The sequence below is a fragment of the Gymnodraco acuticeps genome, unplaced genomic scaffold, assembly GCF_902827175.1.
Source record: "Gymnodraco acuticeps unplaced genomic scaffold, fGymAcu1.1, whole genome shotgun sequence".
Classification (NCBI taxonomy): domain Eukaryota; kingdom Metazoa; phylum Chordata; class Actinopteri; order Perciformes; family Bathydraconidae; genus Gymnodraco; species Gymnodraco acuticeps.
Genome location: NW_022989900.1, coordinates 379,203 through 395,911, shown reverse-complemented (window position 1 = coordinate 395,911; position 16,709 = coordinate 379,203). Strand labels below are relative to the sequence as shown.

General features: G+C 39.2%; 1 protein-coding gene across 3 annotated transcripts in view; it reads left to right on the top strand.

The window, feature by feature from the left end:
* Positions 1–2,666: 2,666 nt before the first annotated feature.
* The window catches only part of si:ch73-366l1.5 (FILIA-N KH-like domain-containing protein), a 28,209-nt gene continuing 14,166 nt past the window's right edge, over positions 2,667–16,709 (top strand). Inside the window, exon 1 of one of the 3 annotated variants that reach the window (XM_034206841.1) lies at positions 2,667–2,972. In XM_034206841.1, the coding sequence (XP_034062732.1) occupies positions 2,769–2,972 (204 nt within the window). In that variant the 5' untranslated portion in view covers positions 2,667–2,768. The remainder of the gene's footprint in view (positions 2,973–16,709) is intronic. The other 2 variants (XM_034206847.1, XM_034206855.1) reach the window with 2 other exon arrangements.

Below are 16,709 nucleotides of genomic sequence, written 5' to 3'. Positions count from 1 at the left end.
AAACATTTTTCACGATACTGTGTCTCAGGGGATCTTAATATTTAAGAACCTATTAATGTGTTATACCAGATTAACGGAAATAATCTCAGCTAACTGACGATATAAACCATGTTTACCAAAACAAAACACAAGTCTCATGAGAAGCAAACTAAAATGCTATCTAAATGACCCCTGAGCGAAAAATGCTAACGGACATTGGCACAGAACTCAAGATAAAAGTACCCTTATTACTTATCGTAGCTGCACATACAATATATCCGATTAAAGCTGAGACTCCACAGATTATGTAGGTACATAGTATCATCACTGAGTGATCCGGACTCGCGACAGGGGAAGCAAATACAGTCATCACAACACGTACCTTCACAGAGCTTCTAGGGAGATCGTCTCACCGCCGTAGCTGTCAATCTGATCAAAAGACGTGTTCAATCAGTAGCGTGGCGTGGGGAAAAATGTAGGGGAAGCCCATTTTTTGGGTCGGGGGGTGGTCAATAACGTAACCAGATGAGTGATTACAGCGCCCGGTATCATTTTACACACATTTGTATCACACAGATGCAGGACTTGCACACGCCTGTTATCTAACCGAAAGGTCCGCACGCACTCTCCAGCTGAAACTCTCCTTATTAATTTAAGCATTTTACTTATTAATGTATGCAGACAATCACACAATCTATGTGATTTTTGGATTTACCGTGCCTCTCAATTGCCCGTGACAGGTTGGCAAGGTCGATTAATCCTGAAGTTGCCCAAGGATTGTTCAGGGAGCACGAATCCTTGTCAAAAAGAAGACATGTCCAGCAAATTAGACGCTGAAGTTTAGCGCTTCAGTTAGCCACTCCGTGCGGACATAATTGTCCTCATTGAACGTCCGATTCTCTCCCTTTTTCCTCTGCGTACACACAGCTCGAGTGCGGGCATTTGCCTGTCATCTGATTTAATTTTTAGTTGCTGCTGTAGCGGAAGTTTAGTAAAGTTATGTTTGATTAAGTACGCCAAATCTCCACCCTCCATAATGCTTCATTTGCTTGATAATTTCTAACGGCGGTGATGACAGTTACAGTATTAAAACTGATGTTGATGTGATTTGATTGGATGGCAGTGTCCAATCAAATCGCCAGCCGCCAGCCGCCTCTGAAGGGAAGCAAGAGGCGGCTAGCTTCCCTTGGCATGGCCCTGACCAATCACAGGTTGGCAGGGGCATCACGTGGGCCTCATCTGATTGGTCAATCCCTCCATTTTTTTTCACCAAGGGAAGCTAGATTCGGCTGGCCTCCTCTCGCAACAGTGAGTGCAATCTACTGTTTCACCATAACATCTAGAGGGGCGCTGTTTGTTTCACTCTTTGTAAAATACTCAATGAGAATGGGGGAGAGCCGGGCCGGCAGCAACACACAGCAAAGGAGAATTATCGAAACAAAACAAAGTGTTTTTATTTATTTATTTAAATTATAACTACAATCCGAAAAAACAGGGGAAGCCTGGCTTCCCTTGGCCTCCGGGAGAAAACGCCACTGTGTTCAATGGCATTAAAATGAGAAAAACGCGGCTGAATCGGTTAATCCATAGGTTTTTAACGTCTATGTATAAACAAATTATTGAATTTATAATCCATAATTCCATTTTTATGTAAAAATCGGAGAGCAAATGCTAGCTGCTAATGGTTGCCACCACAGCTAGCTGCTGCTTCCGGTCAAGCAGCAGTCTCAGTGAGATATAAATATATAAATATATTTGCGTTTTGGACTAACTTTAAAATATTCCCATGCTTTTGAAGACCTAGGGCGAGATGTTTTCGTTTGGGGGCTTCGTGCGCAATCCTGTGAGGAGGAGGTGATAGCCGTTTCAGTCTCCATTGTGTTAGAAGTGCGATTGCGAACTGCTTGTTGCTTTGGGTGACCCACGTGTGTGTGGCGACCATATATACAGTCTATGGTGGCGACGCGTCGACGCGGAAATATGTCGTTGACGATATTTTGAAGTCGACGCGTCGACGTCGTCGACGCGTCGCTACAGCACTACTCTTCACAGATGCCTATCAGCTCCTTGGTTTAGGATACAAGTTTCTTCTCACTCTGCCTGTGACACAGGTAGCTTGTGAGAGAAGTTTCTCTGTACTCAAGCACATCAAAAGCCGAATAAGGAGCACACAGTCACAAGAACACCTGGAAGCATTCATGCTTATGTCAACAGAAAAATACATCCTCATGTCCCTCGACAATGACTTGGTCATCGACAGAGTTGCAGAAAAAAGCAACTTACTAAAGAAACTGCTGATTCCCCAACATTAGGTTTACAAACCACCTCAGACAATCTTGTTTATTTCTTTTAGGTGAGAATTATCCCTTAAACTGCAGCCTAATAAACAGCTGATTTGTGTGTGTGTACTGTTATATGATGTCCCATGTGTTAAGACATCTGAGGAGTGTCCTCCCTATTCTCTTTAGGGGAGAATTATCCGTTGAACCGCATAATAAACAGCTGATTTATAATAACTAATAGTACTGTATTATTTTATCTGATCTCTGATCTCTACCATGCTGTTTATATTCTGGCAGGTAACATCGCTCAAAACCAGACTTTTATTCTGAAGTGGCAAAACATTATCCTTTAGACTTTTATTTTGAAACAGCCCCTCCCTGAGTGGTCAGCTGTTGAGGGTAGATTGTGTTTGGAGGCGGGATGCAGCTCAGTGTGTGTGACTGCAGCCTGGATAGCACACGTTTGTAACTTTTTCTCTTTAATATTTCTTTCGTAAATCCTCCATCATGGACCTGGACCCGGCCGTCATCATCCCCGCACTCCTTTTTACCGCAGTCGCCATTTATTTCGCTTCATCGTATCTGAACAAGAAGCCCGACGCCTCCGCAGCCGCTAAGAAGAAGCCCAAAGTCGGCTACGGAGACGACATCCCTCCGTCCAGAGCCCTGGGACAACCGACCAGATCCGAGCCTGCTCCGGTCAAAGTGAAGGTAAGATGGTTTCACTCTTTTGGTGTTTAAAATAACCAATCATGACATGGTTAAAGTTAACAGAAACTTGTATTTTCTTCCATAACAAATATTATTGTATCCATTTTTTTTCTTAAAAAAACGTTATTCATCCAGACATTTTTGCAAAGTATACATATCAAGTAAAATATAGGCTTGGAAACAAGTACAAAGTGAAATAAAAAAAGAAGCATTTTTATATTTTTTTATAAATAAATATAAATGTATGCGATACATAACAATGGGGGATGACCTTTCCACCATAACTTAAATGTTTTGCTGACTATACATATAGGTAAAATGTAATAAAGGTGTACATTCCTTACTTTTTGATGACTTGCAGTAGAAATGCAAATATAATGAGTATGCATTGGCATTGGAGAGGAATTCAGCATTTTGGTTGAACTCAAATCAATTAACTGATGAATCCATATTTGGAAAATTGTGTTAACAATACTCCGCTATGATATTTCAGGTGATATAATAAAGAAAGAAATGTTACATTAAGCCTTAGTTTTCATATGATTGTGCAGGTTAGTTTGAAAACAAATCAATTGTTAAGTTACCGACTGTAACTTAAGTAATGAGTAACACCACCTAGACACGCCCCCTCCTTTACACTGGGAAGAAGAAATACAAACATTAAAAAACAGGGAACAAAGGGAGAAGATTACATAGGAAAAACAAAACAAAGAAAGCAAAGATAAATTACGAGATTTAATAATTAAATGCGTTAACTCTTCCATATTGTAGGACAAAAGGTACATATTAAATAACACATTTTTTAGTAATGCTTTTGGTTCACACTGTAAATATACTGCACATACAGTAACAACATCAAAATACTGCTGTGCACTGTGCACTAACAAACCAACTACGGGATGCATTGTGAAGACATTTCCTCTGACTTTTATTCTGATATAAACTGATTCATCTAAAGATTAGTTTTAGAAAAACGTTTTTTCCAAGATGTTGTCTCTAAATGTCTTTTGTTCTTAGTCCACAACCCAGAGAGAGGCTGAAAACTCAATTAAAGACTTTCCTGCAGGAAACCGTTTTCAAAATAATTTACCGGTTATTTTTCTATAGACATATCCATGAGCCAAATACTTTTTGCAGCTCTAATCATCAAGTCTACATTTGAATGAGACAATTTATTTGGATAATGAGCAAAGAACTAATGACTTTACGTGCAATATTTATTAGCTAATGTTAGCATGCTAACATGGATAACCTTATTTTTGCTAAACATTAGCATGTTAGCATTGTATTGTCAGACAGCGGAAAGCACAACTAATGCTAACAGAGCTAACGCTATAAACAGGTTTGCTTTCTAACGGTATTAAAATAAAAACGATAAAGCTGAATAATATTCGAGTTATTTGAAGGACTTAACCGCAAGACCATTCTCTGGTTCAAACTTCTGCAATGTTAGATATTTTTTTCATTATATACTGGCCATATTTGGGATTGCAACAATACTAGACATTTAATACTTCATTACTGATTCATATTTACGTTTTCCACTTTTTTTTTACAGTTTATCAAGAAAAGTAATATTCCAAAAAAGAAGGTAGTTATTCGTGTCAGTTATGTTTTACTCTGTATAGCATTTCTATCGAATTTATCATTTTGAACTTGTTAACATAAGTTGAATTGCAACCAAAAAATCCACACATATATACATATATATAAACTTCATTGATTAATTGACATATCATTTCCACTATGAAAGCATAGGAAAAAAATTGAGCTTTTCTGTTTAGTTTTTTGCTTGAATTTATACAATTATTGACAATAAGTCAATATAAATATAATAATCCTTTTCTTTTCCCTTCACTATATCTGTAAAGCGTCTTTGAGCACCTGGAAAAGCGCTAACAAATTAAATCTATTATTATTATTATGAATAAGCTGTTAGTATTTTCATGTTAATTCATCCTGTCTAACTCTATTTCTCATACCGGTTTATGTTTGGCAGCATTTGCGGGACACGTAAGATGATAAAAACGCTGTTATTATACAAAAACATGCCCTGTGTGTGCAGCAGCTCTTCATTGTTAACTCATCCCGAAATCGATTGAGGAAGTTCTTTGAAATTTGCATCCTCAGGTCGAAGCTTGTCTCTCTAGTCGTAGATGTTGGCCTCTTTATGGTTGATGATGCCCAAATAAAGTCATCTTCTTTTTTCTTCATGCAGCAGTTGATGACTAGATTTGCTTGTGCACACAGTGGCATATTTTATGTTTTGTGCTCCTGATGTTAAAATGCAAATCAGTTTCATATGGCAGCAGTAGCAGAACACAGTAAGTCTGCAGACGTTGTTTGACCTTTAAAGGCCCTGACACACCAAGCAGTCACCAGAGGACTCGCCGGCGCCGGCTGTTGCGTCGCCGTGTTCTCCTGCGTCTTGGCCATGTGTCGCACGGGAACACACCGCAAAGACTTCAGTGCGTGAGTGGCAATAACTCTCCTTACCAGCAGGCGGCGGTAGTGTGTATTCGTCATTCAAAAGAGGCAACAACCGGACGACAGAGAAGAAGAACAGACTGCGTGATATAAACAACAACAAATAGCGTGTGCGTTCCATTTTCCCTCTCGTCCATCGAAAACATGTTTCGTGCGGCGCTGGAGCTATCAGCCATTGCAGTGTTACTTGTGGAAGACATTCTCAAGCAACAGTCTCTCAAGAAGCGGAAGAGCAGGTCTTCGTTTGCGTCATTCCAGATCGCCATGATGAGATGAAAATGAATATCAGTCTGTGTGTGACTTCTTAAATCGTTTGTTTACGTCCCTCACTTCCGTTTCGCTTCTCATGCACTGATTCGCTAGCTGAACAGCCAATCAGAGTGATCGCTTGGTCCGACGTGATTCAACATGTTGAATCGGCCATGCATCGGGTCAGGCAGTCCAAATAAGGCGTGTCACGGCCGCCGGTGCGGGACACACCAAATTGAGTTTGGGCGACAGGACACGCTTCGTCTTCCGACTTACGAAAACGGCCGAAATCGTCCTGGTGTTTCAGGGCCTTAAAATGCCTGAGGAATGTGCCCACCGCTGCTGTAACATGCGATAGACTGGGCGTCTATATTTGGGGGCAACATGAAGACTAAATTGGGCGTGACGCCTTCACATGGCTTCATGTGATGTTTGACACATGGGTCATTTCATCCGGCTGATTTAGGCTGAACACACTGAGACGAACAAGCCGCCTTCTACCAATTTGAAGTCACATTTCAATGTTTTTGTCATGGTTTCCTGAGTATAGAATCACAAGAGTCAGCTGGATGATTTTGCATGTATATATGTTTATCTTCTGACCATCAGTTTGTTCTGGTAGGTTGTACAGCTTAACAGACAAGTCTTGAAACATGAGGTGATCAATAAAAAACAGAAAAGTGTTGAACTCCTGTGTGAATATTTTATGTCTAGGGCTCTCGTAATGAGGTTTGCTGTTTTGGTTTGGACACAGAGCCTCTGTGTTGTTGTTTTATAATTCTCATCAACCTGTTGCGCACAACAAGATTAGTTAAATTCTTAATATGCGGCGTGAAAGTTCTCCACACAAAATGACTACACAAGAAGGGTAAACAACTTAAGAGACACATAACGAATACAGAGAAAAAACCAAAATGACTTCACAGAAGCACGAAAAAAAGGCACACAAAATGACAATAAGAAATACAAAACAACTTCAAGGCAAACATACATTTCTAAAAGAGACACCAAACAACTACAAAAAGACATAAAAGACGACAAAATGATACAAAACAACAGAGACACAAACTAAGCACGGAGAAAAAACAACTACAAAGATACAGAGTAAAAATGAAATGACTTCAAACAGACACTCAACAACAAAGACACATGACATTCAAACAAGGAGGGCCATAACATACTTCAGAGACACCAAACAATTCCACAAAGAGAGTTGGCAACCACAAAGACTCAAAGAGGCTACAAAGAGTCACAATGCAACAACACCGAAAACATCTAGAAAGCAACAAAAATTACTTCAAAGACACCCAACATCAAATGTCACGTTAAGTCACTCTGACAAAAAGGCAATATTTAAAAAAGATGCTATTAATTTTGCTTATATTTGACCAATTAAAATCCAACAAAAATGACCTAAGACCCCAAAGAACTACAAATAGTGACATAAGACAACTCCAAAGACATTAACGACTACAAAGAGACGCAACACGACTGTTAATTCTTCATGTCTGTGCCCAGGGGCCATTCTTCTGCCCTGGCTGCAGCAGCAGAATGGTATGTTTTCTCTTTGTGTAAATGTGCACATAAAGGAAGTGTCTGATTGTGACCTCAGGGAGTGAAAACACAGAGGCTGTTGTTCTTCAGTGGTGACTGAAGCTGTGTGGGAGTCAGCCGGTAACGTCACCGTCACACAAAGTCCATTATTTCTCATAGTTTTATGATTTATTTAGTTTAAAACTCAATTGATTCAATGCAAAGTCAGTCATATCCCCACTGATAGCTCCCAATACATGTTATTCATTTTGAATGAAAACAGCTAATACAAATTAGATGATGATAATAACAGTAATTATGATTATAATAGTTAAAATAAATAAAGGTCCTTGGACATTTTGAAAAAAAAGTAAATAAATGAAGTTGTGCTGTTACATGTTACTCAACTTGTGACATGTTAGATACATGTTAGATACATTGGAATATGATATGATATAGGGTTGTACACAAAACAAAGCACTATCAGGGCCAATGTACTCAGATTAAGGTTATTTAGTCAAATACATGATGAAACTGCCTTGTCTCTGTGTAAAGAACAGGCGAAGGTATACACAATTATTGGACAGTAACAAAAGCCATTTTAAATCAGTAACACTTGTAATTTCATCAAAACTAGCTAGAAATTAGAAATGAAAAGCAATTTTTTCTTGACTTCTGTCTGAAATCACATCCTCATTTTGATGGTACATGTTTTGATTATAAATTGAATAAAAGAATCCAAGTAAAAGGAGCTTGCATGTGTTCCTCCCTTTGGCTCAGGCTGTTCAGCTTCCTGTCTCAGACTGACAGCTCTGCATGCCTCACGTATCCCTGCCATCAGAGCCGAGCCCAATCTGGCTCCCTGACATTTATGTGCTTAGTATGTTGCACCGATCCTCCTCCTAAAGCTACAGCTGTCCACTTCTCTGTTCCCTACAAGGTGTACCCTCCAAGAAAGGCCCCACACATATCACTTATATCAATTGAACATTTAACTAGAGATACAGTCAATTCTTTATGGGGTTAATATAATATCATTTGGACCTTTTTATATTTTTGTCAAGTAGATAATGATTCATACATTGTTTTAAATATATCAATGGACTGAAAGAAATGAATTGAAGGAAATGGAAGACATATGATGTGAATATATTTATGAATCGATTGCTCATTTGACTTTACTTGAATTGAAACTTCGATTGAATGCAAAGTCAGACAGAATATCCACATTGATCCGGTCCTAAAATTAAAATAAGTAATAATACAAATAATAATAATATGCAAATCTGTTGCACAAAGTGAAACATGTTGGAAACATTCAAATATTCTTTAATACATTTTCAGTTAGATTTAATTTGTACAGAAACTTGCAGCACTTTTTTAAATTTGAGACTGATTTAGTGCCGTTTTTACTAGTCAATATTATTATGATAGTTAGAGATAAAATTAGGCTTCTTAAAAGAAGAATCTCTGACAAGAAAATTGCAGTGTTGAACTGTTGCTGGACGTACAATAGGACATGGATTTTATTATGGGTGAAAATATGTGCTGTTTTGTAGAAATTAGGGATAAAGTCTGGATATAAAAGTGTTAGTCTGTTTAAAATGTTCCTCCCTCCTCATTCTTGGTAAATGAGCACAGTGCTGCTGGCTCTCCATACATGGACATGTGAGTGCTCACACATTAGCGCAGGTTTGAAGGGAGGAAGGACTCTGCAACTGTTTTCTGTCCAGAACAGATGTGGAGGTAGCTGGGTGTGTGTTTTCTTTTTAATCCCTCTATTGTCATAGTTCCCATTTTTTATAGTGGCCCACAAATTAAATATTAACCCAAATTTTGAAATGTTAAATCGCACAACACACATCCACCATCTCTTATTACTTCTCATGATTCAGCTGTTTTCAGCCTGAGTCATGCAGTGGGTTTGGCCTGCATTGCATTCACAGACCCCTCGTCTCTTTGGGCTTCATCAGACTGTGAACAGGAGTGTGTCATGGACTCAGAGAGCTGTTGTTTCTGACACATTTCTGCTGGTATTTCCCTCCCTCAGAAATGTTGGCTGGGATAACAATGGCTTCATATCAAAGCATCGCAGCTAATTCCCCCTCTGTGATTTCCCCCTCTTCACCACACCCCGTTTCCAATGTACAACCCGGGAGCATCCTGGCATTTTTGTGCTTTGGCCACAATGAACACATAGTGTACAATATTAAACGGGAAAAGAATAGTGACAGTATTTAAAGGCCGCCCACATCCCACTGTAGCCAACAGCAGCACGTTAGAGGAATAACAGTTTCTGATGGAGCACAACAAATGTAATTTTTTTCAGTTTTAAATCTAGAAATGCACATTAGTAATTATATGTCTCTAATAAGTATTTCAAACAAAACAATAACAAAAGTGATAACTAAGCAGAATTATCCACAGAGCTCTCATCCTCTCCTTTGATTAAAAGGTGAATAAAGCAGTTTCAAGTAACAAATCAGAGATTCTCCCTGCATGCTTTTCGGCAGACGCTAACGTTAGCTCTGCTTGTTTCTCCAAACGTCCTATGACTCAAATATTTTAGCCATTTCAAAATATAGAATAAAAAACCACCAACTTCCATACTTTTACTGAGGTAACAATATTGACAGCAGTCGATGCAAACAGTCCCTGCAGATAGTCCTTCAGACTTTTTCCTGCAAACAATCCTCAGAAGGTCACTTCAGATGTTTCCTCGCGGACAGTCCTGCAGATGTTCCCTGCAGACAGTTTAGTAACATGTTATCATGCAGATGTTCCCTGCAGATACTGTTCCAGACAGTCTGCAGATGTTGCCCTTAAGCAATTTCCCTGCAAACAATCCCAAAGAAAATCAATGCAGATGTTTTCCCTGCAAAGAACAGAATGGTCTTGGTGTCCCTCTCATAAATCAAGGTGAAGTAAGAGAGCTGGGGGAACAAATGAGTCTGTGATAAGACAGAGAAGCAGAACAGTAACCTCGGACACAACAATTGTCAGTTTGGTATTTGTACCTCAGCAAAAATTCTCCAGTGTTACATTTAGATGTAGTGGGGTTTAAAGCCACAGATTACCTACTTTACAACTTCATTGTCTTTATACCTCAACATCGGTGGTAAAGGACGTTTTTAGAAAGGACACACCCCCTTAAAAGTCCTATATTCCAAATGTAAAAAAAGCAACGCCGGTCACAACTACAACAATGGGGGACTGCGTCGGGTTGATGCTCGTTGTGCTATTAATCATACGAAGCCAGATTAAATTAAAGAACGATTTCTACAACGTTATACTCTTCCCCAGAGGGCATTGGTGCATTGTTTATTAATGTGGTTCAGCGGCATTTACCGACCGATGCAGTGCTGCTCGTCCACCAGAGTTTATTCTCCCGTTAACTCACGGCAGCGGCCGCTGGAAAGTATTCACTGTAGACTATCACACAAGCAACTAATGCATATCCCTGAACCCCGTAAATGAATGTGTTTCAGTCTGAATTGTCCCTCTTTGGTATCACAATGCTGTTATTAAAATGTATCTGGTATTAGTCAGGTGATGTTATCATAGCAACCGAAGCTAATCTGACTATCGTGACTGTTTGTTCTTGTGGCATAGTAGGTTTTTCTACAGGCATAATTTACCGGCATATTTTTCTTTATGATTTTACTTGTGTAGCCCATGCACTGTTTCTACCCGATAGCTGCTATAAAAAAACAGGAAAATGTATGAGGCACTGTGCTGCTCTTCAAACTGGTTGAACCGGGCAACACTAACCACTTTGCCTGGTTAGTGTTGCCTCACTTTTTACAAGTGAGTTTTTTTATGAGGAACTGCTTTGGGGGGAAAGGGGCATCAGGTTTGCAGGAGGTGTGACGCCCGAGTGTTACAGAGCTAAAATAGATTTTATGAGTGGATCTCTCAGTGTAATGTTACCGATCAGGATACATTTACCAGGATAAGCTACCAGAGGTCGGGAAGGCCACAGTGAGCAGGGCTTATCAAGGCAAGAATCTTGATTTAGCATCTTGTAATCATGATTGTGTATGATCTAATCTTGATTTAGTATCTTCTAATCCTGATTTTGTATTGTATATTCTAGATTTAGTATCTTGTAATCATGATCTTGTATGATATAATCTTGATTAAGCATAATCATGATTTATAATTATATCTTGATATTGCTTCTTGTAATCATGATTCTCTAATATCCAATCTTGATTTCATATTGCCTGTTCTTTATTTCATTTAGATTAATTATTTTAGATTAAGTCACGTATAATCATGATCAAGTATCATTTAATCTTAATGTAGTAGCTAGTGCTGGGGGGAAACGATTATTTTGAAAACGATTAATCGGGCGATTATTTGATCGATTAGTCGACTAATCTAACGATTATTTTTCTGTTGTTCAATTCATAAAAAACGTAATGTAAAAAAAAAATTTTTCACGATACTGTGTCTCAGGGGATCTTAATATTTAAGAACCTATTAATGTGTTATACCAGATTAACGGAAATAATCTCAGCTAACTGACGATACAAACCATGTTTACCAAAACAAAACACAAGTCTCATAAGAAGCATCTAAATGACCCCTGAGCGAAAAATGCTAACGCACTTTGGCACAGAACTCAAGATAAAAGTACCCTTATTACTTATCGTAGCTGCACATACAATATATCCGATTAAAGCTGAGACTCCACAGATTATGTAGGTATATAGTATCATCACTGAGTGATCCGGACTCGCGACAGGGGAAGCAAATACAGTCATCACAACACGTACCTTCACAGAGCTTCTCGGGAGATCGTCTCACCACCGTAATCTGATCAAAAGACTTGTTCAATGGCAATAAAATGAGAAAAAACGCGGCTGAATCGGTTAATCCATAGGTTTTTAACGTCTATGTATAAAAAAATGATTGAATTTATAATCCATAATTCCATTTTATGTAAAAATCGGAGAGCAAATGCTAGCTGCTAATGGTAGCCACCACAGCTAGCTGCTGCTTCTGCTAGGCTATGCAGCAGTCTCAGTGAGATATAAATATATAAATATCTTTGCGTTTTGGACTAACTTTAAAATATTCCCATGCTTTTGAAGACCTAGGGCGAGATGTTTTCGTTTGGGGGCTTCGTGCGCAATCCTGTGAGGAGGAGGTGGTAGCCGTTTCAGTCTCCATTGTGTTTGAAGTGCGATTGCGAACTGCTTGTTGCTTTGGGTGACCCACGTGTGTGTAGCGACGCGTTGACGCGGAAATATGTCGTCGACGATATTTTTAAGTCAACGTCGTCGACGCGTCGCTACAGCACTAGTAGTAGCTCATTATCATGATTTAGTATTATATAATCACAATTCAGAATCCTATAATATGTATTTTGATTATTTTATTTAGTATCGAATTATCCTGATTTCATAATACAATATAGATATTTTGTGTTTTCTGATCTTAGCTTGTCATGTCATTCTATTATATCTTAAAATGTGGATTTATTTACCTTAAATATTTTATAGATTTTCATATATTTCATTAATATCTTATCAGTGTAACTTTTCCTGGCAGACATGATAATCCTTAATTTAGTTGGAATGCTGATGCAGCATTCCAACGCACAATATTCTTTATTATTCCGCCGGGTTATTTTGCACCTCTTCTTCTCCCACATTCCTCATCTCAGAAACTCCGTTCAAACATCAAAACGTTCAGCTCGGTCGGGAATCGATGGCTTTTCTCATTCATAACTTTCATAATTCCAGAGATACATCCCATAATACATCAAATGTTTAACATGGAAGTCAATGGAGAACTCTTCAGACTTTAACAATCTTCATGCAACTTCAACTGCTAACTGCTCCTTCTTCAACTGCTAGCTGCTCCTTCATACTTTCACTCAGAAACCTCATTCCAACTTTAAAATGTTACACATCTTTCTGACATTATTCGTCTAACACAACTTTTCAATCTGATTCATGCTTTTAGAGATATTAAACATTGTTCAGACCTTGTTAAAGAGGCCTTCTTCAGCTTTTAGAGTGTGTGATGTCACAGCTAGAGTGGAGGACAGATTTAATTTTGCCTTCATATTTTCTTTTAAACCTGCCATAATTCCCAAAGCCTACATTCCTGAGACATCATTTTTCATGACAAGCGTAGGAAAACCTCTCATAGCTTGAACATTTTAATAAAAAATTAAACAAAATGCCTCTTGAGGGCATGAAGTGACAAAAACTTTCAACATGTCTCCATTAAACCCCATTCAGCCTCATCTTTCCCTCTTCATTATTAACCCAAAAGTACACAAAAAGTACAATTCAGATACTCAAGTTCCTTGACATGCTTCACACTTTGAAATTTCACTGATATCTATTACTGTTCTTCAACAAAACGTTCACATGTAAGAGGTTTATCTCTCATTCAGCGCAATGAAAATACTCTCCTCTCACTGATTACTGCACATCACCATGGAAACCTTTGATCTCTGGACACGTCTTTAGCTCAAATATAAACACCTGTGTCATGGAACAGGATGATGCCATAACTCCAACTGTCATGCTCAGAGCAGCAGACTTCAGATAATGGTTAACACAGCTCTATCAAATCTGATGTTACGTAATGTGGTGTTACGATGGCAAAGCATCCCTCGCCATAAAACAGCAGCAGACTTCAGATAATGGTTAATGGTCCTGCCCTCAACAGCTCTACTGTACGTCAATTATGGAGTGTCTTCATATTCCGTTTCCATGGAAACAGAATATGAAGACACCCCTCGCCATAAAATACGATGTTGCTTCAACTCCAATGGACACGGTCCGATCGCCTCCCAAACTTCGCTTGTATATCACCGGTTCCATGCCTCAACAGCTTTACGCCAAATCTGAGATCTCACCATAGGCTGTTGCCATGGAAACGCATCCCTCGCCATAAAACACGATGTCGCTGTAGCTCCAATGGACATGGTCTGGTCGTCCCACAATCTTCACCTATATATTACCTCTCCATGCCTCAACATGGAAACGGCATAAGACGATGTCGCTATAACTCCTATGAACATTTTCAAAAAGTGCTCAAACTTCACATGTGTGCTAACGGGACAGTTTTGAGATTTCTTCAATTGCCGTTGCCATGGCAACACAATGCTCACCATGAAACACGGTTTTCTCATAACTTCAGTGAAAATGTTCCAAACGGCCAAAAACTTCACAGGTTTGGTAACTATGCAGCCATCAACGCATCTAAGCGTATTATGGGATGTCATCAAATGCCGTTGGCATGGCGACAGATCATTCTCCATCAAGTTAGTTCAGTTCAAATATTCTGCTGCTTTTCCAAGCCTTTTTACTTTCTTTTCTTCTCTCATCACACATTCAAGCCCCCAGTGTTCATGTCAATTCTTCCCTTTCTTCTTACACATTACATTTCAGCATAGCAGTTTAGCATCAGCTTTTCAGCATAAAGAATTCCCACTAGCAATTTCTTCAGGATTTGCATTCTCTAGTTGGCTCTAATGTTACTTTTTTGACTCATCCAAAGGTCATCGGCTGAAAGAATTCGCAGCCCCCGATGAGCTCATGCTTTACTAGTCCAAAACAAACATATTTGACCAATTAAAGACGACAGCAGTGGGCTTTGGTTTTGGCCAAGAGAACAATTTATCCTCATGCTGACTCACAGAATGAGTTAATGACTCTGCATTTAACACAGTGATCCAGAACACAGCAAGTCTTTGGCTCTTTGGTGATCAGATTATTTTGGTGTTTCATGGCTGAGGTATTCAGAGGAAGGAAAGTGTTTCGTGCTGAACGGATGCCAATCCAGTTAGAGGGAGTGAGGGAGGGGGGGCTGTGGGATTAAGAGTGGCTCTGACTATGTGAAGGGTTTTAAAATCTTGATCAGTGTTATGACCTGGCTCAAAAGCCACAACAAAGAGGAGACGCACCATATTAAAGGTTAACAAAATATGTTTATTTAAGCAAGTAATTCAAATTAACCAAATTAATTGAAAATTAAAAATGCAAAGTAGGTAAAGCATGAGGTGTGGACGTCAGTGGTATCAGTAGAGTAAATGCAGGGTGAGGGTTGCATGGACATGTATGTGTGAGGGTGTTGAGGTGCACAAAGTAAAGCAACTGAAGTAACTAATAGCATACTCAACAGAAATGGGTGGCTGTAGGAGAAAGCAGAGAGGAGACAGAGAGGAGCAGATAGGCTTTAAGTAGCTGCAGGGCACCAGACCCAGGTGCCCTGAGTTACTGCAATCAAGGTTGGACACAGCACAGCCACACCCTCTACAGATGAACCCACAGGGGCATCACAATCAGTCATTTAAAATGTTGATTTAGTGTAGTTTATTTGTTGTTATATAGCATTTCATAATCTTGATTAAGTATCTCATAATCATGATTTTGTCATTTGTATGGATGGTTTTCGTATTATATAATCTTGATTTAGTATTTTGCAATCATGAATTATTTATGGTATCATTTTTATTTATTATCACGCATCATCATTTAGTACGGTGTTATCTTGATTTAATATCTTGTGATTTAGTAAGGTATGATATTCATGTAGTAAACCTGTTTTGATTTAGTTTGGAATAATCTTTAGTTATATATTTTAATCATGATTTAGTGATTTAAAGTGGACCTATCATGCTATATTTGAACAGTATATTGTAGGGCCATACCTATATAAAGTATATAAATATAGTTATAGTCAAAATACCAAACAGATCCTGCATTTTAGCCATGCCTCATTTCGCTCTATTTGCTCTTTCCAGGACTGTTTTTGCAGGGGCTGATTCTGTGACGTAGCTTTAATGCAAATGAGCTGCAGCTGACCACGCCCCCCTGCAGGAGAGAGGAGCATGCTTTGAGATCAGCTGCTGGGCTGTCAGAAGAGGGGGAGAAAAAGAGATCTCCGTCCTCCGTGTTTTATTCTTATATGATTATATAGATTCATTATTCATTTGTTTTAAAGCTCAATAAATAACAAAGAAGACCTCTGACCGGCACTTTTCTAAATTTGTCCGGAAGATTTCAACTTTAACGGACATGTTGACCAGCGAAAACAAATCTAACTGAAACTCTGCTGCACGGTCCCCTCGTTCCTTTGAAGAGGTGGGTGTTTGTCATCTGCTGGTGGCCTAACCGGAGAGAATTACAGCGAGGGAGGGATTGCATTGAATTACAACAGGAGGTGCAAACGCTTGCCTTGGGGAGGGAGAAAAAGAACCACAGCGGAGAATAAACAGAAGGGCAACCATGACAACCATGCGCGGGAAGTCTTCTTCGCTGCTTTTGTGGCAGACTACAGCGCCACTTACAGGCCTGGCATGTGTACTACAGCGTCTCCAGCGCTTTCGAGCGGCAATGGCCGGCCGTGGCCCAACCCCACATTCCCCTGATAGGTGGAGAGTTGGCCATAGAGGCGGAGCTCCTCGTTCCTGACGTCAGAGAACTTTCAAATCTGGAT